The 24056-nt window shown below is 39.0% G+C and overlaps 1 protein-coding gene across 4 annotated transcripts in view; it reads left to right on the forward strand.

Annotated features, from left to right (window-relative positions):
- mpp7a (membrane protein, palmitoylated 7a (MAGUK p55 subfamily member 7)) overlaps positions 1-20730 on the forward strand; it is a 162051-nt gene extending 141321 nt beyond the window's left edge. For all 4 annotated transcript variants that reach the window (XM_036572319.1, XM_036572318.1, XM_036572320.1 and 1 more), the window contains 4 exons: positions 886-979; positions 5362-5470; positions 10446-10589; positions 19198-20730. In XM_036572319.1, coding sequence (XP_036428212.1) covers positions 886-979; positions 5362-5470; positions 10446-10589; positions 19198-19377 — 527 coding nt within the window. In that variant the 3' untranslated portion in view covers positions 19378-20730. The remainder of the gene's footprint in view (positions 1-885; positions 980-5361; positions 5471-10445; positions 10590-19197) is intronic.
- The last annotated feature ends 3326 nt before the right edge of the window (positions 20731-24056 follow it).

A 24056-nucleotide genomic window follows, 5' to 3' on the forward strand; every position in this document is an offset into this window, starting at 1 on the left:
TACTGAGGGGGAAGACAATGAGCGAGTTTTCCTGCCTTGTAAAGCTAGCGGTTTTCTCTTTCTCTTAATGTAAAACATACATTGTAAAAGCTGAAGCGGCTTTGTGTTGGAGCCTGTTGTAAATTACTAGATGATGGTACAGTATGAGGGAAATGAAGAGATGGATGAGTTACAGTGAAGCAGAGAGATGGAAGGATTGAATCAGGAGGGAGCGCTGCGAGAGAGAGAGAGGCAGAAAGGAAGGAGAGGGGGAGGTGGAAAGAAGGAGAATCCTGGCACTCAGCTTGTTGGAACAGTGATAAAACTTTAATAGTTTGTTTTGGAGCCGGCATTCGGACAGTTTGTCTGTGGAGTGGACCGCCGCGACCTCTGACCTCTCCGGCTCTCGTTAAACATGCCGCAGCGGGCCTCAGCACAGCAACCTTTGACCCCTACTAAACGGGCTGGTGCCACACTGGCCGGCCCGGCACGCGTGGCCCAATTTAACAGGCCGTGCTTTACAGCCAGGCAAACAGGGACAGGAGTTAATGAGAGTCAGAGGGAGCTGGGTTCTGCTGCTGGTACTGTACGCTTCTGACGGTTTGTTAGCAGAACCACTGTGTTCTTACTGCTCTATAAAAACATTAGGAATGCCACTGGCTGTGCTCATGGTCCTATAACGCAGTGTGTAAGCGCCTGATATAGACCCTATAGCAGTGTTACAGGGCTTAACATGACAGCCTCGTGCTGTTTGAGTGTGGAACGTAACCCCAGTGGCTGTGGGACTTGAGCCATTTGACCATTTCAAAGGGGGGGTGGAATAAGTGTGATTGAGTACGTTTTCCCTCAGCTATAATTTACTTCTCTTTCTTTCACTCTTTCCCTCTTGCTCTTCCTCTTTCACAGACACCTCTCGAGCGAAGAGGAGCCAGGAGAGTGATGGTGTGGAGTATCACTTCATCTCTAAACACCTGTTTGAAACAGATATTCACAACAACAAGTGAGTCTTTTTACCTGTGAGAGTATTTCAGGAAATAAAAATCAGTAGTAACTTTTCAGGAGAGTGTAAAAACACTGTTGCCTTTCAATGTAAGTTAATGTAAAGAGATTTTATTCCAAGTGATTTTTAAAGCATTTTTATTGGCCTATTCATCATGAAATTTCCCCACAGTTTTCACACAATGTAAAAGACAGCTGGTGTGTTGAAATGATGTAGAAAAATAAAAATCGACAAAAATGGAGATACATGGTTTTCTTTGGACAGCGATGATATTTTAAGTTCTTTTATGACTCTGTTTTTTTTTTGAAAGGCTGCTTTCGTGATTCCACTTGAAGTCAGTTTGTATTGTTTCCCCTTTTTTTAAAGCTAGTTATTCCATTAATTAAAAGTAGGGCTGCACAGATACAGATACTGATCACTACTTAAATGTAGTATCGGTATCAGCAATAGGGAATACAGATACCATCAAGCAATTTCTGATGCGCATGCATGCTATTCAGACGCGTACATGGCCAACAGTAGATGGAACTTTACTAAAACGAGCTACACAGTGGTGTGGGATGACAAGAAGTAGTAAAAATGCTAATTGCAGAGGCAGGCATCTTTCTGTAACCCCTTATCTTCCACTATGTAATCAGTTGCAGTCTATGTTTATGTTTGTTAGTCCAGGTCGTTATCAAGAGAGAGAATGTTAGAGAGATGCAATGTATGGCCAAAAGTATGTGGTCACCCCTAATTGTTGAGTTCAGGTGTTTCAGCCATTATTAGCACAAGAATTGTGCATCGAGAGCTTTGTGAAATGGTTTTCCATGGCCAAGCAGCTGCACACAAGCGTAAGATCGCTATGCATAATGCCGCTATGCGTCACTGGGCTCTGGAGCAGTGGAAACATATTCTCTGGAGTGTTTGGTGGAGGAGGGATAATGGCCTGGGGCTGTTTTTCAGGGTTTGGGCTCAGCCCCTTACTTCCAGTGAAGGGTGATGTTAATGCTACAGCAAAAAGATTTTAGACAATTAAATAGGTTTGGGAAAGACCTTTTCCTGTTCCAGTATGAATGTGCCCCTGTGCAGAAAGCGAGGTCCATGAAGACATGGTTGAATGAGTGTGGTGTGAAGGAACACCAGCTTGACCTGATCCCCACTGAACACTAACTGGAATGTTAATTGCGAGACAGGCCTTCTCCAACATCAATGCCTGACCTCACAAATAATCTTTTGACTGAATGGGCACCAATTCCTACAGACACTGTCCAAAATGTTGTGGAAAGCTTTCCCAGAAGAGTGGAAACTGTTATTGCTGCAAAAAGGGGGGACACTCCAAATTGATGCTCAGGTGTCCACATACATTTGGCCATATAGTATATATGAAAATAACCTCTTTTTCGTGAAGTTCATTAATATGCATGTATTGACTGGCTTTAAGCACAGCCCTAAAGGCGTTATTACAGATATTCACTTGGGTTGTGTTCAGTGGTGCCCAATGTTTTTCCATTCCATTTTATTTCGTGTGGCAGGATCATCTTATTATAATTCTCTTGTACTTGTATTGCAAGTGAGAGTGAGAGGCTGCTGACAAGTGGGATGTTTCTCTGTCTGTGTGTTTGTGTGCATATGTGTGCTCGAACGTGTGTGTGACTAGACTGCTTGTGCCCTGTGGTTCACAAGCCGTGATCCATATGGATGGCCCGTTGATGGATGTTTTTCCACAGCCTCTCATCAGAGAATAAGACAGCACCACAGGAAAGTGGATAGAATGTCACTTTGCCTGCACTTTAGGCCTTTGGAACTGTTTTTAGGCTGCTGTGTGGTGGAAAATGACATACAATGGTTTTGTAGTCATTTGTAGCAAACATTAAACTAAGTGTAAATCAGAACTTGGTATATACAAAGGAAGGGCCTGAAAGGAAGAGAATGGAGAGGTGAAACAGAGGAGAGGAGAAAGCAGCTGGACAGAGCAGGTTGAAATGTTTGTGTATGTATCTATGTATGAGTGTGTCTGATCAATGTCCACAGTAGTGCGTGCCAGTGGGAGATGCTCATTCTCGTGTGACGAGCAAGTGACATCGGCATTCCCAAGGAAAACCCTGCACTGGCCTAAAAACAGATTACCCCAAATTAACCCAAAACCACAGAGGCAGCCTCCACCCCGACATCCAATCTATACACCAGCCTTCAGGACAACAAACACCACAGGACTCAAAACTCATTTAGCAGGCCTGCCTTAAATGAGCTTCCCAGAAAACAGACACTTGTGCAATTTACGGTTACGGTAAATGTCAAATTAACAGTAAAGAACCTCTTCTTAGCACCCAGCAGAATGGTCTGACCATGTCATTGTTGGGCTCTGACGATGCGGTGTACGAGACCAGAGTGAAACCACTGAAAATCACTCTGATGGTTATGCATAGAGTGAAAACAAACATGCCTGAAAACAGTGATTTAAAGAAAGAATCCATTTTTGGAGAGGACCAGTGCATTTAGATTTGAAACAGGAAGACTGTAAGACTTGAAAAAGGAAGACCCTGAGAACCAGCATATCCCATAACGCATAAGTAGCAGTTATTTATCAGTTAATTGCTTATAAAAAACGTACTATGAAACTCTTTTTGTGGGTTAGTAAGTTTGAGTTGACTATCAAAAATACTAATGTGGCTAATGGTAAATGAAAGCTTGTAGGGACCAATTAGAGTGATCAGTTTACATAGTGCTAGCTAGGAGTGGGCAATCTGATGATCGTTTATCATTATTGTGATGCACACATTTCTGAGCATATGTCAGATATCACCAGTACTTAAAGAACACTGGAACAACTGCATGTTTTATTCCAAAGAGAGCATAATTAGTCCTGTTTAAATGAATTTAGCGCAGCACAGTATGTGAAATGTTAAATAATAACTTTATTGATGGTTTTTGATGGTTTTGAAATGTGAAACTACTAGTTTATTGTATCTGTGTGTCAAAAATGTATTATACATATTGTGGATTGTGGAAGTCCATATCCGTATGGCTGTCTTCTTAGTCATAATTAGTAACATTTTGATTCCTCATAACTAGGTCTTAACTGATATCGATTGGCCAAACAAACAAAAACAAAAAAGGTCAATACTAAGGTTATGTGGATGTATTGGTGTCAACAAAAATGCTTACTCGTATTTATTACGGCAGTACAAGGTCAACTAGCCAACTTGAACACAAAACTGCTTCATGATTAACATAAACCTATAAAATTCACCCAAATCTAACCTTTAGCATGATATGATGTGAACATAAAAACTGTAAAAATATAAGAGCTGCCCAACAGACACCAACCGGGCCTCTGAAAGAGCTGGAAAGCTCCACCCTTGGCAGTATGATTTTTATGTTATTAAAGAGTTTGAGAGTTTCTGCTGTTTGAGTTTATGAAAATTGACAGTTGAGAACTGATAATCATATTTGACATTTAACAGGATTGGATCCTGTTTAAACTCAGCTGATATTGTCAGTTATCAGTTTTTTCTTTTATCAGTTTGATTAGCATCAATATCAGTGACATAATGTTCATGTAGTTCAGGTCCTACTTATATAAATACAGTATATAGGTTCTCTAGGACTGGCCATGCAAATCACTGCCTTTGAATATTGCTGTACTGGCACCTGAGCTTTATGGCCCAAAAACCTCCCCACGATCTTGTACGTGCTCACAGTGTCCTTTAGATAATTAAACATGTTAAATGACTTCCATTTTTTTTTAAGAGCGTGGCTTTTCCGTATTGCATAACTGAACATTAGCGCATTTCCCTGCTGCTCTTTCACTACAGCATACCAAGTAAGGGTTTGTCATTCAGGAATTCTTTCCACATTCGTCGTCTCTGAGCTATTTCTCTTTTTACCTATCTGCTAAAAATACGCTCTGGTGTTTGGTGACATTGATCAGGGGGAGAGGGGAGACAGAGAGGGAATAAGAATGTGGTGGAAAAGTGTTTGTTTGCCTTTGCCTACTCAGGAAGCGGTATTACTCCAGCCTTTGGCATTTGGGGCTGCCTGTGCTTTGGGGAGACAGGTGTTACTGATTTAAAGTGTAACATAGAAGATTATATAAAGGGTCGATGTGCCAGAGCGTCTGGAATAGTGTTGTGCTGAAGAATGCGAGCGCGGGTGAGCCTACGGAGGATTTCTGAGCGGGCTTTACTGCGAGCACATCATGGCTTTTCCGAGGCCGTCTCTCAGCGTTCTTATGTAGGAGAGGGCTGAACTGACTGATGTTTTTCTGAGCACTCTGTGACGTTGCCAGTTCATTATCTGTCCGAAACATTTTTTTAACAGGGCTGTTTATAGTCAAAAGAGCATTCATTTTGCCTTAAGACCCATTTATTAACTGTATACTCTCTCTGTCAATGTCCCAGGTTTATTGAACATGGTGAATATAAGGGGAATTACTATGGGACGAGTGTGGACTCTGTTCGGTCTGTTTTAGCCAAAAACAAGGTGTGCCTTCTGGATGTGCAGCCCCATGTAAGTAAAACACACACACTAAGTCTTGTGATGATATTTCTCTTGTTTGTTCCAAACTTGGCAGCCGCTGTTCCTTCTCCACTCAAACCCATCTATCTTTCTCTCTCTCTTGCTTCATCCTGTCTCACACCTCTGTGGTTCCACATTCCTCCACACACTCGCACCTGGCTCTTCCTCAGATCAGAGCACTGTGCCACACACAGCTGTGTCTGTAGAGCCAGGAGTAGAAAGATCTAACATCAGTGCAAAATTTGGAAGCTGTACACATTTTGGCAACCATACACATACATATAGATAGATATTTACACATAACTGGCTCTCTTTTCTATGAATTCTGATTCTGCTGCAAACGAAATTTCAATTTAGGGTGCCAAGATACAATTATGAATTGTTTACATTTATGGCATTTGGCAGAAGCTTTTATTCAGAGCGACTTGCAATTTGATCATTTTACAGAGGTGGGCGAAGGTAGTGTTAGGCATCTGGCCCAGGGACTTTTATTGGTATAAAGTGGGGAGCTTGGTTAGGTGGGTGCTCAAACTCCAGTCTGCAGCGTGGGGGGGGCTGGGGGGGCGACTTGCTACCCACTACACTATACCAACTGTAAAGCAATTCTCAATGCATCTTGATGCTTCTCAATTCTTGATTTCTATGGCCTACATTATGCACTGTTAATAGTTGAATTTGAATGGAGTGTTCATTCAGTGCACTTGTAAAGTCTGCAGAAATGTTTTATTTTCTAATAGGTTTAAACCAACAAAAGCTAAACTACATTATTTGATCATTTTGTTCTTTGTATAAGATGATGTATATAATATAGCAAATTGTACAGCTTTTTTTGTTAGCTTTTGGTTTAAACCTGTTAGAAAATAAAACATTTCTGTAGACTTGTGCACTGTGCACTGAATGAACACTCCATTCAAATTCAACTATTAACAGTGCATAATATAGGCCATAGAAATGGATGCTGGTGAAATATTATATTCAGAAAAGACTGGAGTTGAGAAACCCTGCCATAGAGCATTGCAAGGTAACACACTAAAACAGATGTCCGGACATAACATAAATGCATGAGAGATTCCAGCTTTTTAAATCTAATTTAACGTTTTTGCTTATATAATCATAAACATGATTTAAGTAGCAGTGTTCAGTGTAAAAACTTGTACTTTATCCTAAGTTTTTTTTTCCTAATTACACTGCTGTGCTATTGCTAACGTTTGTTAGCACTTTAATGTGGTTTTCAATGTTATGTTGAAGCTATATAAAAATTCAATTGATGATTTTTTTGTGAAACAATTCCTAATCTTTCAAGAAAGAAACACAGTACATCTAAGGCTTGATTATTTTTCCACCCCTGTACTTTACACAATGATGCACATAGTCACTTTTGTGCACATAGTCACTGTTGGTTATTAGCACTTGTTCTTCCTTTCATTCAAACATGCACACTTCAGTATCTATCTTAGCATGTTTCAATTGAGACAGTAAAAGTACAAATAATGTATAAAAGGCTCTCAGAAACCGGTCTGAAGTGAGTAGTTACTGGAAGTTCATTTGAATGAGACTCAGATTAGGAGTCTAGAGAATTAAAGAATACACTTCGAATCATCTTTCATGTCAGTCTAATATTAATCAATGTAATATATAAAGGCAAAGACGGATCCTTCAGAAGCGCTCTTGCTGAGAGGCTTGATTAACACAGCTCTTAGAGTCAAGCTGGCAGGCATGCTAACCAACAAGCAAGAAGTCCAACATGGGAAATCTAATACAAAATTTATATGTCTCCTACTTGCTGGCCAGAGTGCCTTCTGGCACCATCGAGGCAGTGTTTACTTTATGCAGTGCCTGCATACTGCAGGAGCTCAGTTGAGCTTAGCCTGATGCCTTTATTATTACACTGTCTTACACTGCCAGATTTAAAAGGAGTTTTAGACTTGATGGACTTGATGCAGAAACTGGTTTATCATCATCAACTCTTAATATATGGACCCATGTGATTAACCTCTAATTAGGCTTGAAGAGCCAAAGAAGTTCTGAAACTGCCTTGATTCAGTTTGGAGTTGTTCTCTCTCACACTGCTGAGATCCGCCGTATTTTTCTGAAGTGATGTGAAATTTGTGTTACTTTGTGTGCTAATGGTTGCTTAGTGTCACAGAGATCTGAGAGTTTATCCACATGGCATGTGCAGTTTTTTAGCAGAACATATGCACACTGTGGAAAAGGGTTGGGTGAAGTAGAGTTTAAATAGATGATGTGTTGATTAGGATCCTCTCAGACAGTCATATGATTAATTTTATTCAATCAGTCTATATACAGAAATGGCTCACTTAATGCAGGGTCTTGACCCCCTTATGGCAAAGAGGCACATGTGCCAAAGTTGCAAACCTGATGAGCAGGTATCTGTGTCTTTGTCTTTGCAGTAATGTGGAAGCAGACCATTCACCAGAAAGTAGTGGGCTTGCGATGCAGTAAAAGACAGTAGAAATATCCCATCAGTAGTGCTGGGCTGTTAAAATTAAATAGCAAGATGTTTTCTGAATATGTCAGAGTATCAGATATTTAAGGTCACATTTAAAAAGTTAAAGACTCTGTGCATTAATAAAGTTGATTTATGTTAGCATTAATAAAGTTAATCAGTTTGTATTAATAAAGTTAATGAACCCATATTTCTTGAGCGCTGCTACTCCATGCTAAAAGAATGTCTTAGAAACCTGATGTAACTTGTTTGGATTGGACAGTTTTGTTCTGTTTTCTTCTCTTAAAATTACACCGAAGGGAACTTTACACAGTATTTTGAATGTTAACACGACAGAACGCACAGTTCCAAAAGAACGATGTGAAGCACTCAGAAAATGATATGCACTACAGTAACTGCCAGGTCCCGGATAGTAAATAGGAGTAAAACGTGCTCACAAAATAGACTTTAAAAACTCAGAAGAGAGAGAGGGGGAGCACTTGGGCTATACCACTGAGTTCTATCATGGGTATAGTGATCGTCTCTCAAATACAGTGCCCTCCACAGATTGGCACCCCTGGTAAACATGGGCAAAACAGGCTGTAAAAAAACATTTTCTTACTCATCCTTTATTTAAAGTACAATAATTGAAAAAAAAACTAAATCTTATCAGGAAATGAATATTTTTCTTAGGTCTGTGTGTGCCACAATTGTTGGCATCCTTTCATTTAGTATTTTGTGTAGTCCTCCTTTGCAAAGATAACAACTGTGAGTCTTTTCCTGTAATGCTTAATGAGGCTGGAGAACACATGGTAAACAATTGGAGACTCTTCCTCCAAACAGACAGTGGCCTCTCCAGCTCAGCCCACAAGGGCTTAGGTCAGGGAACTGAGGTGGCCATGGCAAAACCTTTCTGTGATCATTTTTGTGTTGATTTTGAGGTGCGCTTTGGATCATTCATGGCAAATATATATATATATATATATATATATAAAAAACAGTAAATATATTCATTGAGACACATCATGGATCTTATGACAACAAAAAAACTTTGTCTTGGTGCTTTAACATTTTAGAGATCAGCACTGAGTAGTGTTTAGTTTTGTTAGCTGTGTAGTTTATTCTAATGTTTATAGTATGTGTGCTAGCAAAACAAGTGCTTTCTTGCCTATAATTTCACTCTCAAGAAGAAAATGTAGCTTAGTTAAACTCTACATGTGATTCAGTGTCACTTTAGACAACAGTGTGATGTATCATTTAAACAGTACCACCAATGTTAGCTACTATATAAACATTGCGAAGAAGCTAATCAGCCACTTTAGGCTTGTACGTTAATAGTTGCATATGACAAAAAAGAAACGACAATTAAATGGTTAATCACAACTATTTACTCGACAATTAATTGTCAGCTAAAATTCCATGCTTGTGACAGGCCTAGAGCACCTACAGGAACTAAAACGTTATTCCATGATTCACTGGAATTGTTTTGCATTTCCCATGTAAGTTGTGAGTTAATGCCTTACAGTGGTGGAACCACCAAATTACTGGATTTCACCACTAAATATTAGAGTTTAGGCCTGGTTCTTTCTGCTTTTATGGGAACAGTTCAGTCATTTACCAAAATACCAACACCCAGCTTTGTGCAATCTCATTTAAATGAAGCTCTCATTTTCTTGCAGCAAACTGCCCACCATTGACCACTGCCAAATTGTGGATTACAAGGTGACAGAAACACCAGTATATTGCTTTCAATATATAGCAGTGAGTCTTGGCACTGCTGCAAAAATAGCCTGTCAAAGCAGGCATATAGACTCAAATCCACAAAATGGGTAAAACATGAACTTTCTTAAAGCATGTATTTTGTCAATGCCACAGCCTTTAAAAGACAAAGGAAGTCCATTCTGTGCCAGAGTCTTTCTTCAGCTTTCACATCAGCCCATCCAAACCTACAACAGTATCCATGTCATTATGCTCTCAGTGCACTTCAGAGCTCGTCTCACTGGACCCAAAGCCTAGCCAGACCAACATGATCCTGGCCACACACACTGGGCTTTGGTGGTCCTTGACTGTTTCTTGTCTTTATCTCAGAGACAGAGCGTAAGAGTGAAGGGAAAGGAACAGTGCCAGTGGTTCTGTTAGCTATCCACTTCAGCCAACTTTATAAAGCTGTTTTTCTCTCTCTCCTGTGCTCTCTTTTTTGCTGGGTGTCTCTTATTTTCTCACTGACCTTGGCCTCTTTGAGTTCACAGACTCAGGTTTGATAAAACAGGATGAAAGTAATTAGGACTCTCTACAGTGAATGCCTCCCTTCCTAATGTCATATTAGTTCAGCTCAGTGTGAATGATCTGCTTTGTTGTGTTTCAAAATGTAATAGTGACTAATATCAATAATGTACAATAGTATCAATATCAAGCACGATTATGATGGTGTGATTGATGGTGTTTTGATGACTTTCATTTTTCTTTCTTTTTCTTTTTCTTTTCTTTCGTTCTCTGACCTTTCTCTCTCTCTGTTGACAGACACTGAAGCATCTCCGCACAGCTGAATTTAAGCCCTACGTGGTGTTTGTGAAGCCTCCGTCCATTGAGCGTTTAAGAGAGACCAGGAAGAATGCTAAAATAATCTCAGGAAAGGATGACAAGGGCTCGTCCAAATCTTTTACGGTAAAATTCAGTTAAATTAAATTAAATTCAAATTTTCATTTCTCACACACTACAAAGGGATTTTACTTGATTCAGATGTGTATGTCACCTTCACATGACTAAAATATGTCACACCAGCACAGTTGTTGCCAGTATACCGCAAGACAAAATTGCTATATGCTATGTAGAGTACTAGTCAAAAGGTGGGACATACCTACTCTTAGGAGTGTTTTCCTTATTTTTACTGTTTTCCACATTTTATAAAAAGCTGTGAAAAACACCAACGCTATAACAAACACATATGGAATTATGCAGAGACCAAAAAAGGTAAACAAATCAGAACTACCTTCTATTTTAGATTCTTTTAGAAGGTATACCCCCTTTGCCTTGATGTAGCTTTGCACGTCCTTGATGTTCTCTCCACTTGAGAGCCACTTGAGACACTTTTCCAAGGGACTGAAGAAGACACACATACGCTGAGACTTTCTAAAACAACTTGTTGAGACGACAACTCAACGCTATAGATCCGGAAGGATGTGCAGCTGTAAAGAAGCTCTTACTAAGGAGCAAAATTCAAATAAAGAATCTGCTGGTCTTTTCAGAACAATGGACTAAACACCCCAGAGCCCAGACCTCATCATAGAATGTGTTTAGTATTACTTGCACTGTGAGAAGCAAAACTGCAACCAATTTCTAAGACTGAACTCTGGAGGTGCGGAAAAATATTCTTGCAAGTTTTTTTGAAAAGCTGAAAGCATGTCTCCTGAAAAGAATCATAGCTGCAAAAAAGGCAAAGGGTGGATGTACAAAATGCTGAAAATCTTTACATTTAGTTGTTGAGGCTTACTGCATACTGTACTTTCTTTATTTGTGTGTTTGTTTTTTTCCACTGAAAAATGTATATCTTTTAATGTATATTTTTTCATTTTTTTGTTTTGGAAATAATTTTGTACATGTGCATCAACTTTCATTTGTGTTTAAGCGTAAGCCTTTAGCTCAGAATGTCTTTAGGATTATGAAATATGCATATTCGTTTACGCCTGTCCACACTTTGACTGGCAGCGTATTAATGTGAAATTAATGTACACGTTTAAATCAACTTCAATACATAACTTTTTTTCAAATTTGAACTCCTGAGTAAGCAGTTTCAGATCCAGGCGAAATGTCCTACATAGCTGTTTTTGTTTATTTTTATTTGAGGTCAATCAAACACGTCCACAGTTTGCCGTTAACTCTCTCTGACTGTTGGACAATCCCTTTACACTTGGGTGACTTTGTGTGCGTGTGCTCTCGCGTGTGTATGTGTGTGTGTGTGTGTGTGTGTGTGTTTGTGTCAGCTTCCCCTGGAGTGGTAATGTGATAAGCCTGAGCTCATGCTTCACCTGCATGGATCCACTCAAAGGGGACACACATGAAACCAATTAGCACATGAACCGTACTGTTCTTTGTGTGTAAGCGTGCGTGAGGGTGTGAATTAGTAGGCAGTCTAATAGCTTTCACAGAGTACAGTTCTTGCGTATATTACTGTGAAGCTGCACCTGAGCCAAGCCCCGGTCGCCGCGGGATACCCTGACCCCGGCAGCCTGACCCCTCCACACGTCTGGCTGTCACCGTGGAGACGTTCCACGTGCCGGTGTTGAAGGTCGCCCTTAAACGTTGTTAAGTGCTGTAAAAGCCACGCAGGTGTGCTCACATGTTAGCCTAGCGACCTAGCCTTCACTCCTCCACACAGCTCTCCAGATCTCGCTCTGTCACTCACACAGCACGACTCTGTAAGTTTGCAAAGGAAGGCTGATTTGTATACTAGAGATTTCTGCAGCCACTTTGCTGTGTTTAGTTTGACTGAAGCTGCGGTGTGAAAATGATTAGTGCTGTGTTTGTTAGTGCTCAGTCTGTTCCTGCACCTTTACAGGATCAACTGCCAAAATATAAGTGATCACAGACACACACATACACACACACACACACACACACACACACACACACACACACACACACACACACACCACTCTCAGTGAATCAGAAGACATACAGGACTATCACTCGCTCTTCAGTGTTCAGTACAGTAAAAGGCCCATTATTATGTGTGACTTAAACACTTGCATGCACACCAAAGATATAATAGCAACTCAAGATAATAGACTCAGGGTAGATTTACTAAGAAAGGCACTAATTACTGGCAGTCTACTGACAGTTTGTACTATATTAGTCTATTAGTCTAAAAATAGCAGCATTTCACTCCTATAGGTTCTAGATAGTGTCAAGTGAATTCTGGAGAGCTAATATGAGTTTAATAAGCCACTAATACTTTAAGATGTGTTCCATATTCTAAAGTGGAATTATAATCATCACTAAGTTTTTAAGAATTACTAACACCAATCTGTCGGTATGTGTTCCATACAAGAGATGACTGAGTAAAACTGCACTTTATTAAACTCTTAAAAACTAAATCCCAATAAAGCAGTAAACACTGACATATCGTAGAACCTATATGTATCAAGTGTTATTATTATTATTATACATCATTATAACTTTTTATTTTCACATAACGCATGCCCACTTATGTACTGATACAAGTCAGAATGAATTCATGCATAATAAATAAGCCATTTAGAGGTGTCTAATTTCATCATTATTGAACAACGAACAAGTCCTTCATAAACCTTCAATATGTTGTCCTTAGAATAAAATGAGTAGCGTGCGATCATGTTTTATGAACATATGAGCACAGTATACCCACGTGTTTGGCTCTCATGCTTTATATCTGAAAGCCTGTTACCACCAGGTAGGAGAAAAGGCCTTTTTAAATCCTTTGGGGATTCTGGTTCAGATTAGGTCAACATTTATAATTATAAAATTAATAACACAATTAAAGTTTTTCTTTCCTTCATCAGAGTAAAAAAAGTGAAAATATTTTTTCCATCCCAAGTAAAATAATGTGTTTGGAAAAACACTGTTTTCTTATCAACAGTGGCAGCTTAACGCCAAAAATAAGACAAGGTTTTCACAGGTGTTAAATAACGCACGGTCAGTATTTACTATCAGTCTTTGTAAATCAGTCAGTGGTTCATTATGATGATCTCTAGTATTTTGTGCTTTAAGAGGGAAATTCCTGTAAATGCATATGTAATGAGGCGAAAGCACAAAAGAGCTGTGACCACGCCTTTGGTCTTATTATGGTCACTAAAGGGCTGCTGCACCTGTTTAGTAAATTGCGATAGCTTATAGCCAGCAGAGCAGCAGTAGCACATTCTACTATCATGTAGCTAAAACCAGTAGTGGCAGCAATCTAAAAGCCTGCATTATGTCCATACTGCTGATCATGTTTATAGATAACAGTATGTCATACAGTGCCAGAAACCACATAAGCACGTCCAAAATGGTTTGAGGTAAGTGGGGTGAGCAGTATGGCAAAACTTATACTTGGACATTTTGACGTTTGATAAGTTACAGACAAGAACTAGTGGTGCCACATTTAAAATAAAAAAAAAAATCCGGTTAAAGAGGACTAATTATGCTCTGTTTGTAATGAAACATGCCATTGTTCAGTGTTTATGTACAGACAGTATCCACAGTATGCTCAGAAAAAAACATTGGGAAATTTATTTGTGATGAAATTTATCACAATAATGATAAATATCGTCATATTTCCCACCCTTAGTAGCAAGTGTGATTTAAGCATGCAGTTTGTACAGTACTAACTGGTGACTGTTAGCTTCTGTTGCTTGTTATCTTATAGCTAAACTCAAGCAACAAACTTCAGACAGCAAATATGTGTTGGTTGATCGACCCCATTTGTGGTAAGGGAAAAATTGTGTAAATTTGAATATTGGCTGGACCGTCACTTTAAAGGAACACGTAATCGCTCAAAAAATGTCCTTCTCCAAAACCTAATGTTTCTAACAGGTGTCACGAGTTTCAAAACGGATGCTGTAATGCCATTAATAAAATGCCTACTCAGTCATCAGTGCTCAACTTTCAGCTCTCTGTATCTTCATTTTCTGAAGAATCCTGTTTACTACAGTAAATATACACAGAATAATAAAGCACATACACTTTATAGGCAACAGCAGCCTAGAGAAATGTTCTGCAGTGTGGCTGCTTTCAACAAATCAGCCTCAGAGGAGCTCCACAGTTCCTGACTGATCAGTAACACGGCCTTATAGACGCTGACAGTGTTAAAAGCACAGACATCTTTCCTATTATTGGAATGAAAGAAAAACCTTGTTTGATGAAAATGTCACCAACGTATTTTATCCTGGCTTTCACCATATTTCTTTCCCAGAGAAATGCCTTCTCCTGGTCTGCTAGAGCGATAAAGTCTCTTTGAAATGGGACTAACACTACTCCATGAAACAGGCTTCTCATTGTTTCAGTATTGCCAGACTTCTGCTGTATTGTTCTCTCTTTAATATCTCCTGTATAACATTATTTCATTTTTTCGTCCCTCACGCTCCTTTTTTCTGTGTAAGAGGTGCATGCCTTCATTTCTGGTTTCAAAAATAATGGAGGTGAAAATCCTTAAGCTTCATAAAAGTGTCATCAGATGTGGATAGGCATAGTGAGTCATAAATATGTTTCATTGTATGACATGTAATACTCTTAAGGTGACACAAAGCAAAGCAGGAGAAAAGCAACTTTCTCTATTTTTTCTTCACCTGATGATAGTATGTGGTCATCTGGGAGTTGGGGTTGAAGAGCCTTTACGTGGGGAATATAAAAACAGGGACCTTTTGCTGAACCAGATCTGTCCTTTTTTAAATGGGTTAAATGCAGAGGGCAGGTGCTTTTTATTTGAATCAATAAAAAGCGATTTTCCGTCAAGCCCCTGAAGGCATCTGAGATAATCAGAAGTCCTGCTGATAGAGGAAAAAAGGAGGGAGTGTAGAAGATTTTTTAAGACCTCAGAACATAATACTTAAGTGGGATGAAGCAAGAATGATATATCAGTAGATAATAAAAAAAAAACATAATCCAAAAATAAAATATAATCGCAACGAAAAAATGGAAGATATGGCAGAAAGTAGACATGTTGAGAAACAGAATGAAAGTTCTGTTTTGTTGCTGCTGACCTCAGAGGCGGTGCAGAGCACAGTCGATACTCCTCATGCACCTTCACTTGCAGCCAGTAATAGAAATACCCTGCTCTCATGGGAGTCATCCTCATTCCTCCTCTGGCAGTGATGCAGGTCAACAGCTTGGATGCTATTCTACATCCCAGTGATACTGTCTGAGCTTCAGGATCCCACTTTGTGCTCTTTGACAGTGGTGACTCACCTCCTTAGATTGCTCTGACCTGGTTGCTGTTGCCACAGTGGCTTGCCACACGTCACCATATTATCTATCTAATCAGTAGTCCTGCTGGATAATCAGCAATACTATGCAATCTATTTTTACTATCGAATCTATTTTTTCATGAGGCTTCTAATGTTTACTGTTTCTCTGTTCTCTCTTTCATTTGAATGCAGTTCTGGATGGTGACATTAGAACCCTTCAGTGACCACAAGCACTGTTCTCTATGACTCAGTATGAATAATTTTAAGCAGCCTCTTCAAGTAGCCTCTTTTTGCAGGCCCTCTAATAGCTAATTTTTATAAGGCCTTGATCAGCTGAGTCAAGTGTGTTCAATCAGGGTTGGTAGAGGAGAACTGGTCACCACTCTCAGAGGATGTAGCACCTTGCTTTTTTAGAAAGTAACAGTGGTACTGTGATTTTCGGATGACCTGCAGAGTTGTCAGTCACTAGGAACCTGCAAGAAGATTCTTGGAGGACGTATCCATGTGAGCAGAGTGTTTGTATTACTGGTTACATGCAGAACATTTTCTTCCTATGGCTATAAAAGCATATAGTTCATATATAAAGCATATAGATCATTGATCAGAACTCGACAAAACCCATCATTCAGTTTATTTGCTTTTTTCCGAGAAAGAGGCAAAACTAAATAAAGTGAATGAGAAGCGATTGTCAGCCCAGAGGCCTGGTGTCTGAGCCACACACCATGCCTTTTTATGCTGCACTTTTCTTGATACTGTGCTTGCAGAAGGAATGACTGTCTGCTCTTCATGCCTTTGGCCATATCTCTGTGGCTCATGTGTTTTTGTGTAGTAAATCCTTGTTCTAAATCAGTAAAGCCGCTCAAACCATGCCATGTTCTCTGAGACTAGCACTAAAACCTAGTCTCCACCACACAAACGCTAAACTCGGATCCACAAGCCCAAAGAGGATGAAGGCCATACAGGCTAAGCAGGAATCCAGGGATAAACAATTTTCTGGATGAGTGAGCATGAAATTCATATGCAAGATGTCTTTGAGACCTTATGTTCAGCACATTCGTGTGTGTGTGTGTGTGTGTGTGTGTGTGTGTGTGTGTGTGTGTGTGTTTTTTTTTTTCCTGTCCTGATTAACCTAACATCTCATTAAGAGTCTGATAATTAGCCAGTGTATTGAATCAAGTGAGTGGAATTCAGCCTGAAATTGGAAGCCATAGGAAGCCTTTGTATAAAGTCTCTGCATGTGAAGTATAGTGAGGCTCATCCTAATGTTTTTGCGTCCTCCCTAAAGCTATGACTGAATACATTGCAACTGTGTGAGAAGGGTGGCACATTTTATGTGTGGGTCCTTGCTCCTCTGATGTGGTCTAGAGTGCATTATACATTCAGATGTGCGGCTGTGTAAAAGTGTGGTGAGCCTGATCACTTCAGCACCGCTCATTTCAACTGTTTCACATCCAGACCTCAAACTATAACAGGACTGCTCGCCACTTCACTAAAGCATTAAATATCACTGTTATATTTTATACATCATTGGTAGATATTTTCTACATTTCTGCCTTTTAAGCAACTTTTATTTGATGATGAAAAATATAGCTCTTTTATTCTGAGGCAGTCTATGAAAAAACTTTGGTTCAACCTCAGCCTGAATTAGACTCTGGGAACACATGTGATGATTTGTTTCTGTGTAGTGGAGACTGTGTTGGAGTAGCTACTTAAGAAAAGTAATTACAAATTACTGCAGTAGAATTAGTTTATATTTTACTTGTTGGACAAATGTTTACTCATTCTTCATTACTTTGCTTCTGTATTACTCTGTAGAACCCAAATAACTATGTACAAACTGGAAAGTACAAGGGAAAACCTAGTAGTCCTTCAGTACTTTATTCAGAATTAAATATCCAATAACAATAGCAAGACCTGTCACCATCCCAGCCTTTGAACAACACACAGCCAGTCGTGCTTGAATAAATTTATGAATTTTGCTGCTGCTGTTTGAAAATGTAAACCTAGCCAAAAACTGCTGCCTCAAAATAAAATATTCATGAATAAAATTCATGAAAAAAAAAAACTTACAGAGCTGAGTGTGGCCTGTTTTGGTGAAGCAGGGGTTCTCTCTACTTCAGCACATGAATCTTTATCCATCAGTTTCATGTTGGTATGTTCAGATGTATGTTGAAATATTCAGAGGCACAGATAATCTGTGTATAGAAACTTTACAATTTTAATGTCTCGCACATCATTAATGTTGTTCTGTTAAGTCCTAATGGAGCTGGATTAGTTTCACCTGGGGAGGTGCTGTATTTTAAGTGATTACCAATGAGAGTTGAGATTTTAATCCAGTATGAATCTGCCATGTCTGTAGTTTTTACAAGTCTGCTAAGTAATAAATCCAGAGCAAATCACCTACTGTAATTTGTCAAATTTGGAGTCCTTTTCAAATTGACATCACAGTATTGTAATAACAAATCCTGGTAATGGACATTGGCACCTCTGTTCTTTGGTGACCTAAAATAGAGCCCTTCGCACAATTCCCTTATCCTCAGGTGCAAAACAGGAGTACTGTAATCTAAACATTTTTGGTGCAGGGCTAATTTTAAGGAGATTGAAATAAAATATCTGAAAGTACCTCTCAAAAGGCAGAGCGATTTCTGTCCCGTTTGGCAGCATTTGTTAAGTTAAATGAGCTCACTTTACTAGCTTAACGCTATTCTGTCTGGTATTAAGTGGAAGTTTGTTTTATGTTTTGTTTTGCTTTGTTTTGCATCCATTTAATTTTAATGTTAATGCTCAAGTGAATGCCCAGGCTATGATATATCAATCCAGGCCATCTGAGGTAATACTAATAGGCCAATCAAATCTCTTACAATTTACAATACCGGACCTTCTCTGGTAAAACAAATCCAGCTCGAACATGTCTTTGGAGGCACATGAGTAATGCAAGTTACAAATCGCTACCTTTTTTTTGTTGTTGTTGTTTTTCAGTTTTTGACATAAATTGAAAATACCTGTTGCCCTTTACATTTGTATGTCGATGAATGAACCAAAGGAAATGGCCCAAAATAACATGGAAAAAATCTGGTTCCATTGACTTACAATAAAACTAAGTATGTTTTTACCTTCTCCTGTAAAGTTGTCATTTTGGAGACAACAGTGAAATTCATATTGAATCAGTAGCTATAATGTGGTTACAAGAATCTAAACTGTAATGCTTTACACTGCTTTGTTAAAGAAAAAAATAATTATGGTACTATGTTACTTATACCGCATTACCCCCAACACTGGTGGGAACATATTTCAGTCAAGCAAACAATACTATGGTAGTTTTGCTAATTCATTAATTGTTTGCTGTTGATCAGGAGGAAGACTTCCAGGAGATGATCAGTGCCGCTCAGCTGATGGAGAACCAGTACGGTCACCTCTTTGAAAAGGTCATTGTCAACGACGACCTGACGGCTGCTTTCAGCGAGCTAAAGCTCGCCCTGAGGAAGGTGGAGACAGAACCTCACTGGGTCCCTATCAGCTGGACACACTCCTGAGAGACAGCACACAAACAGCGAATGAGGGAAAAGTTTCAAAAAAGAGAAGAAACACGACAAAGGGAAGAACGTTGTAGTCTATGACTGCAGACAGAGCTTTCATTTAGCCTAAATCTGGTGATGGGGGTTGCTTTTGGGATATTTTAACAGATCTCTGATGGTTTATGGGTTCCTACAACACTACAGGAAGGAATTATGGGTTTGTTTTTGTTTGTACTTGGTCAACATAGCTGGACCGGAGTGAACTGAACTATCTAATTACACTCAAATGTCGTCAAACGTTTCTGATCGTTTAGCAGCCACTGCGGAAGAATGTGTACCCCGACTGCCAATCAAGTGGTTGAGTGGCATTGACCACTCTGTGGTAATTTTAACGTTAGTTTATAGAAACCAAAGGGATGATTATTATTTTTCTGTGGTCAGTGTACATTTTTGTATTGAAGCTTAGATGTGAAATTTGGGAAAGTACAAACAGTTTGGCCTTTTAAGTCTTAAACTGTTCTCATTGGGTGACGCTTTTTTAAGCACACAACCCCCTGTGAGCTGCAATGTTAGTACAACGCCGACAAAACATTTACTCAGAACATTGATGAATGACCTCCAGGGGGGTCTATGTAATTATATTTAATTAGAAAATTAATATATTTTAATATTGTTTCTGAGGTTTATACATTTTATATACACATAAGTAATATCATAACCATCTATCCTCTCAAAAACAAGCTCAGAGCAACACTCCATGGAGTATTTTTCAACATAAGGTCCAATAAAGATGATTAGTGCTGAAGAATTAAATCAGAATCCTATCAGAATTAAAAGGTTTATCGGTTCAGGAGACCTTTTAATTTCTAACATTCTGCTCTCACTTTTGGGCAGAATGCTTCGATACTTGATACTTTACTCTGAGTACAAGGCTTAAAAACAAGGCAGGTCAACACATGTTTCAAAGAAACATTTAAAATGCAATCTGAAGAGACTCTATGGCAGCGGTGTGCAACTGTTCCTGGAGGGTCAGTGTCCTGCACAGTTTAGTCATTTCCCTGCTCAAAGACACTACCAAACTGAGCCGGACACCAGTCCTCCAGTAAAGTAGACTACCTCTGCTCTCTGCTTGACCTTAAAGGGGAATTCCACAGATTTTTCAGTGTTTTACTGTTTTTAATTAATAATTTTACCATTTTTAATTAATAATTCAGTTGTTGAGATCTAACTGAAGTCATTCAGTGTGCTCTGATGTGAAATGGTGCATTTTAGAGAACTTACCAACAAGTTCTTTGCCGTGGTGGTGATGGGAACCAGAGGTCCCAGTGTTTACAGTGCAAATATAGTCATTTTATTTACTATCCAAAACCACCAGTGGAACTATACATAGTATTTGTGTGTTTTTATACATATTGCTGATGGTAAAAAAGTGATAAATCTGATTTTTTTTTTTTTCTTTGGGGACTGTTATAACTTACCCTGCCTTGCTTATACCTCTCTACTATGAATGGAATTAACGTAAATTTTAACTCACAACTATTGTAAATCAGTGTGTCAGGCATCACATGACATATTCGTAGTCATTTCATGTACAACCCCAATTCTCAAAAAGTTGGGATGCTGTGAAAAATACAAATATAAACAGAATGCAATGATGTGCAAATCATTTAAACCAAAATACTACAATGACTACATCTCACCTGTTGAAACTGAGAAATTTTGTTTTTTGAAAAATATATGCCCATTTTGAATTTGATGCCAGCAACATGTTTGAATAAAGTTGGGACAGAGGCATGTTCACCACTGTGTTTCATCACCTCTTCTTTTAACAGCACTCTGTATGCGTTTGGGAACTGAAGAGTCCAGTTGCTGTCATTTTGAAAGTGAAATGTTTTCCTGTTCTTGTTTGAGAGAGGATTTCAGCTGCTCAACAGTTCAAGGTGTCTATTGTCATGTTTTGTTTTAGAATGTGGCAAGTTTTTTAATGGGTGACAGGTCTGGGCTGCAGGCAGGTCCTGGAGTCTTTTGCTACAGAGCCATGCTGGTCTATTACCTGCAGAATGTGCTTTGACATTGTCTTGCTGAAATAAGCAAGGCTGCCCCTGAAAAAGACGTCATCGGAATGACAGCTCCAAAATTTGTATATATCGTTCAGCATTAAGGGTGACATATGTGCAAGTCCCCCATCCCATGTGCACTAATGCACCATTGTGGATGCTGGCTTTTGAACTGTGCACTGATAAAGTCGGATGATCCTTCTTCTCTATAGCCCAGAGGAGTTCCAAAAAGAATTTCAAATTTTGATTCTTTGGACTACAGGGCCCTTTTCACTTCACCTCAGTCCATCTTAAATGAGCTCGGGCCAAGAGATTGCAGCAGCGTTTGTGGTTCCTGCTTACATATAGTTTCTTCTTTGCATGGTAGAGTTTTAACTTGCATTTGTGGGTGAGCCCATGCAGTGATTTCCACTACAGAATCTTGTTTTTAATGCATTGCTGCCCAAAGATCGCAGCCAGCCAGCCAGTATTGGTTTTTGGCCTTGTCCCTTGCAAACAGATTTCTGTGGAGTAGATGATGAAATCCCCAAGTTCTTTGCGAGTTTGAGAAACATTATTTTTGAATTGTTGCACTATTTGTCTGTGCAGTCTTTTATAGAGTGAAAACAGATGAACCCTTCCCCATCTTTACTTAGGAAAGACTCAGTGTTTCACCAGGTGTTTTTTCTAGCATTACATAACTTTACCAGCCTTTTGTTGCCCCCGTCCCAACTTTTTTGAAATGTGCTGTTGGCATCAAATTCAAAAACAATACAATTTCTCTATTTCAGCATTTGATATATTGTCTTGGTACTATTTTGAATTAAATATAGGGTTTGAATGATTTGCACATCATTGCATTCTTAATTCTTTATTTTTTGCACAGCATCCCAACTTTTTTGGAAAAGGGGTTGTAATAGCTTTCCATGAGGGAGCATTTAGAGGTATTAAGCTGTTTAGATGTCTGCTTCCTATCACTACTATTGTGAACAGTTCTGACTCTTAGGTTTCTCTAGAATGGAGCAGTTCACATCAAACCACTATGATTGACTTTGTTTGCATCTTAACCATAAAATTATGCAGAAATTTTGAAAAATCAAAGGACTTCCCCTTTAACATTAGTCAGTCTTCTGTACTTATCCCATTTGTTTTTATTTGTTTGTTTTTTTTCACATTTTTAGTCTTCCATTTACTCTTTAGGCTCTGGGTTGCACTCCTCTTGTTTATCTTCTGCTGTCTCCATCTTAATTTGTTTAGGTGAAACATTCCGTTTGAATACATTGTGTACCCTTGCCTTCATTACCGAGGGGCACTTCTATCTTTCTTGTGCTCTCACAGCTCAGAGACACTTCTTAAAGTGAAATACAGCAATAAGTGAAAGTCATTAAACTGATTGTTCCTGAACAACATCCTCATATATTATGCATTGTGTCTGTCTCAAACGATTGTTCTTCATTCATTAGTTATAATTGGATGGCCCTCATTCACCATCTACTTTACATGGACCAGGAATTTACTGTGATGTTTATAAGGACAGAAGAACGGTTGGGATGACAGAAAAAGTGCAGACAATTTACTGCTTGCCAAACAAATACTGACACATGTCTCAGCCAATCAGGATTGTCTCTAAATACTACTACCTCTGTCAAGTGGAAGGTAAAACTTCAACAAAATTCAAAATGAACCTGCAGTTGGAACGGCAGTGACAGTAAATTAATCAGACGTTTTTAATACTACAGTGTTACTGAGGAATGTTCAATTCACACACACTATCCTGATCATCTGAAGGGTGGCGCTGTTTTTATTCCATTATCAAAGCTGTTTTGGATTAATCAATGTGAAGGGTCATGCAGCTGTACGTGAAGACTATTCACAGGCAGACTTATGCTGACTGTGAGGTAAACCACACTTTGTCTAGGTTACTCTGTTTGCTAATATACATTTTAAAGTAATGTCTAATGACAAATAATGTTTACAGAGCAATGTTAAGATCTGTTGACTTTAATTGTTTTTCTGCCACATAGCTTAACTTGGCACTTGACCGTTTAATAAATTAGTCTGATTAAACAGGACCTTTCAGTGCTTACATTCATGATTAAAAACAGTCTGTATGAAGGGAAATCCTAATACACTCCTACACGTCATTACTTCTATTGTTTCACTGAAGTCTGCTGTGTGTGTGTGTGTGTGTGTGTGTGTAAACTGAGTCATTGTTGTTTTACAGAATTATTGTACGACACAAATGGTCAGTTGACCACTTTCATTAATTACTGTTGCTCTGTCTGTCCAACTTTCAGCTCGGCCCACCTGGTGGCATGTTGGCAAATGCACAAATGCATTAATGACTATCTTTACACAAATAGTTTTACTACCAAATGTGAGAGCTGTACAGTCCTGTTTTATCTGACTTATGCTAGCTGTCCACTTCTAAGTTAAGAAAAGCTAACTTAGCTAGAAAATTGTTATTTAGATGAAAATGAAAGTTAGCAAATACAGTAATCTAGACCAATTTAAGCTTAACTGAGGTAAGCATGTAGATTAAATTTAAAACATTTTCAGCTTCAGGAGTGAAATAAAACCAGACCACACTCTGGATGGATCGGGATAGCATGTGTCAATTACATGTTCCTCAGTAACACTTTTCCTCTCTTAGTCTAATAA

Source organism: Colossoma macropomum, unplaced genomic scaffold, assembly GCF_904425465.1.
Source record: "Colossoma macropomum unplaced genomic scaffold, Colossoma_macropomum, whole genome shotgun sequence".
In the NCBI taxonomy this organism is placed as follows: domain Eukaryota; kingdom Metazoa; phylum Chordata; class Actinopteri; order Characiformes; family Serrasalmidae; genus Colossoma; species Colossoma macropomum.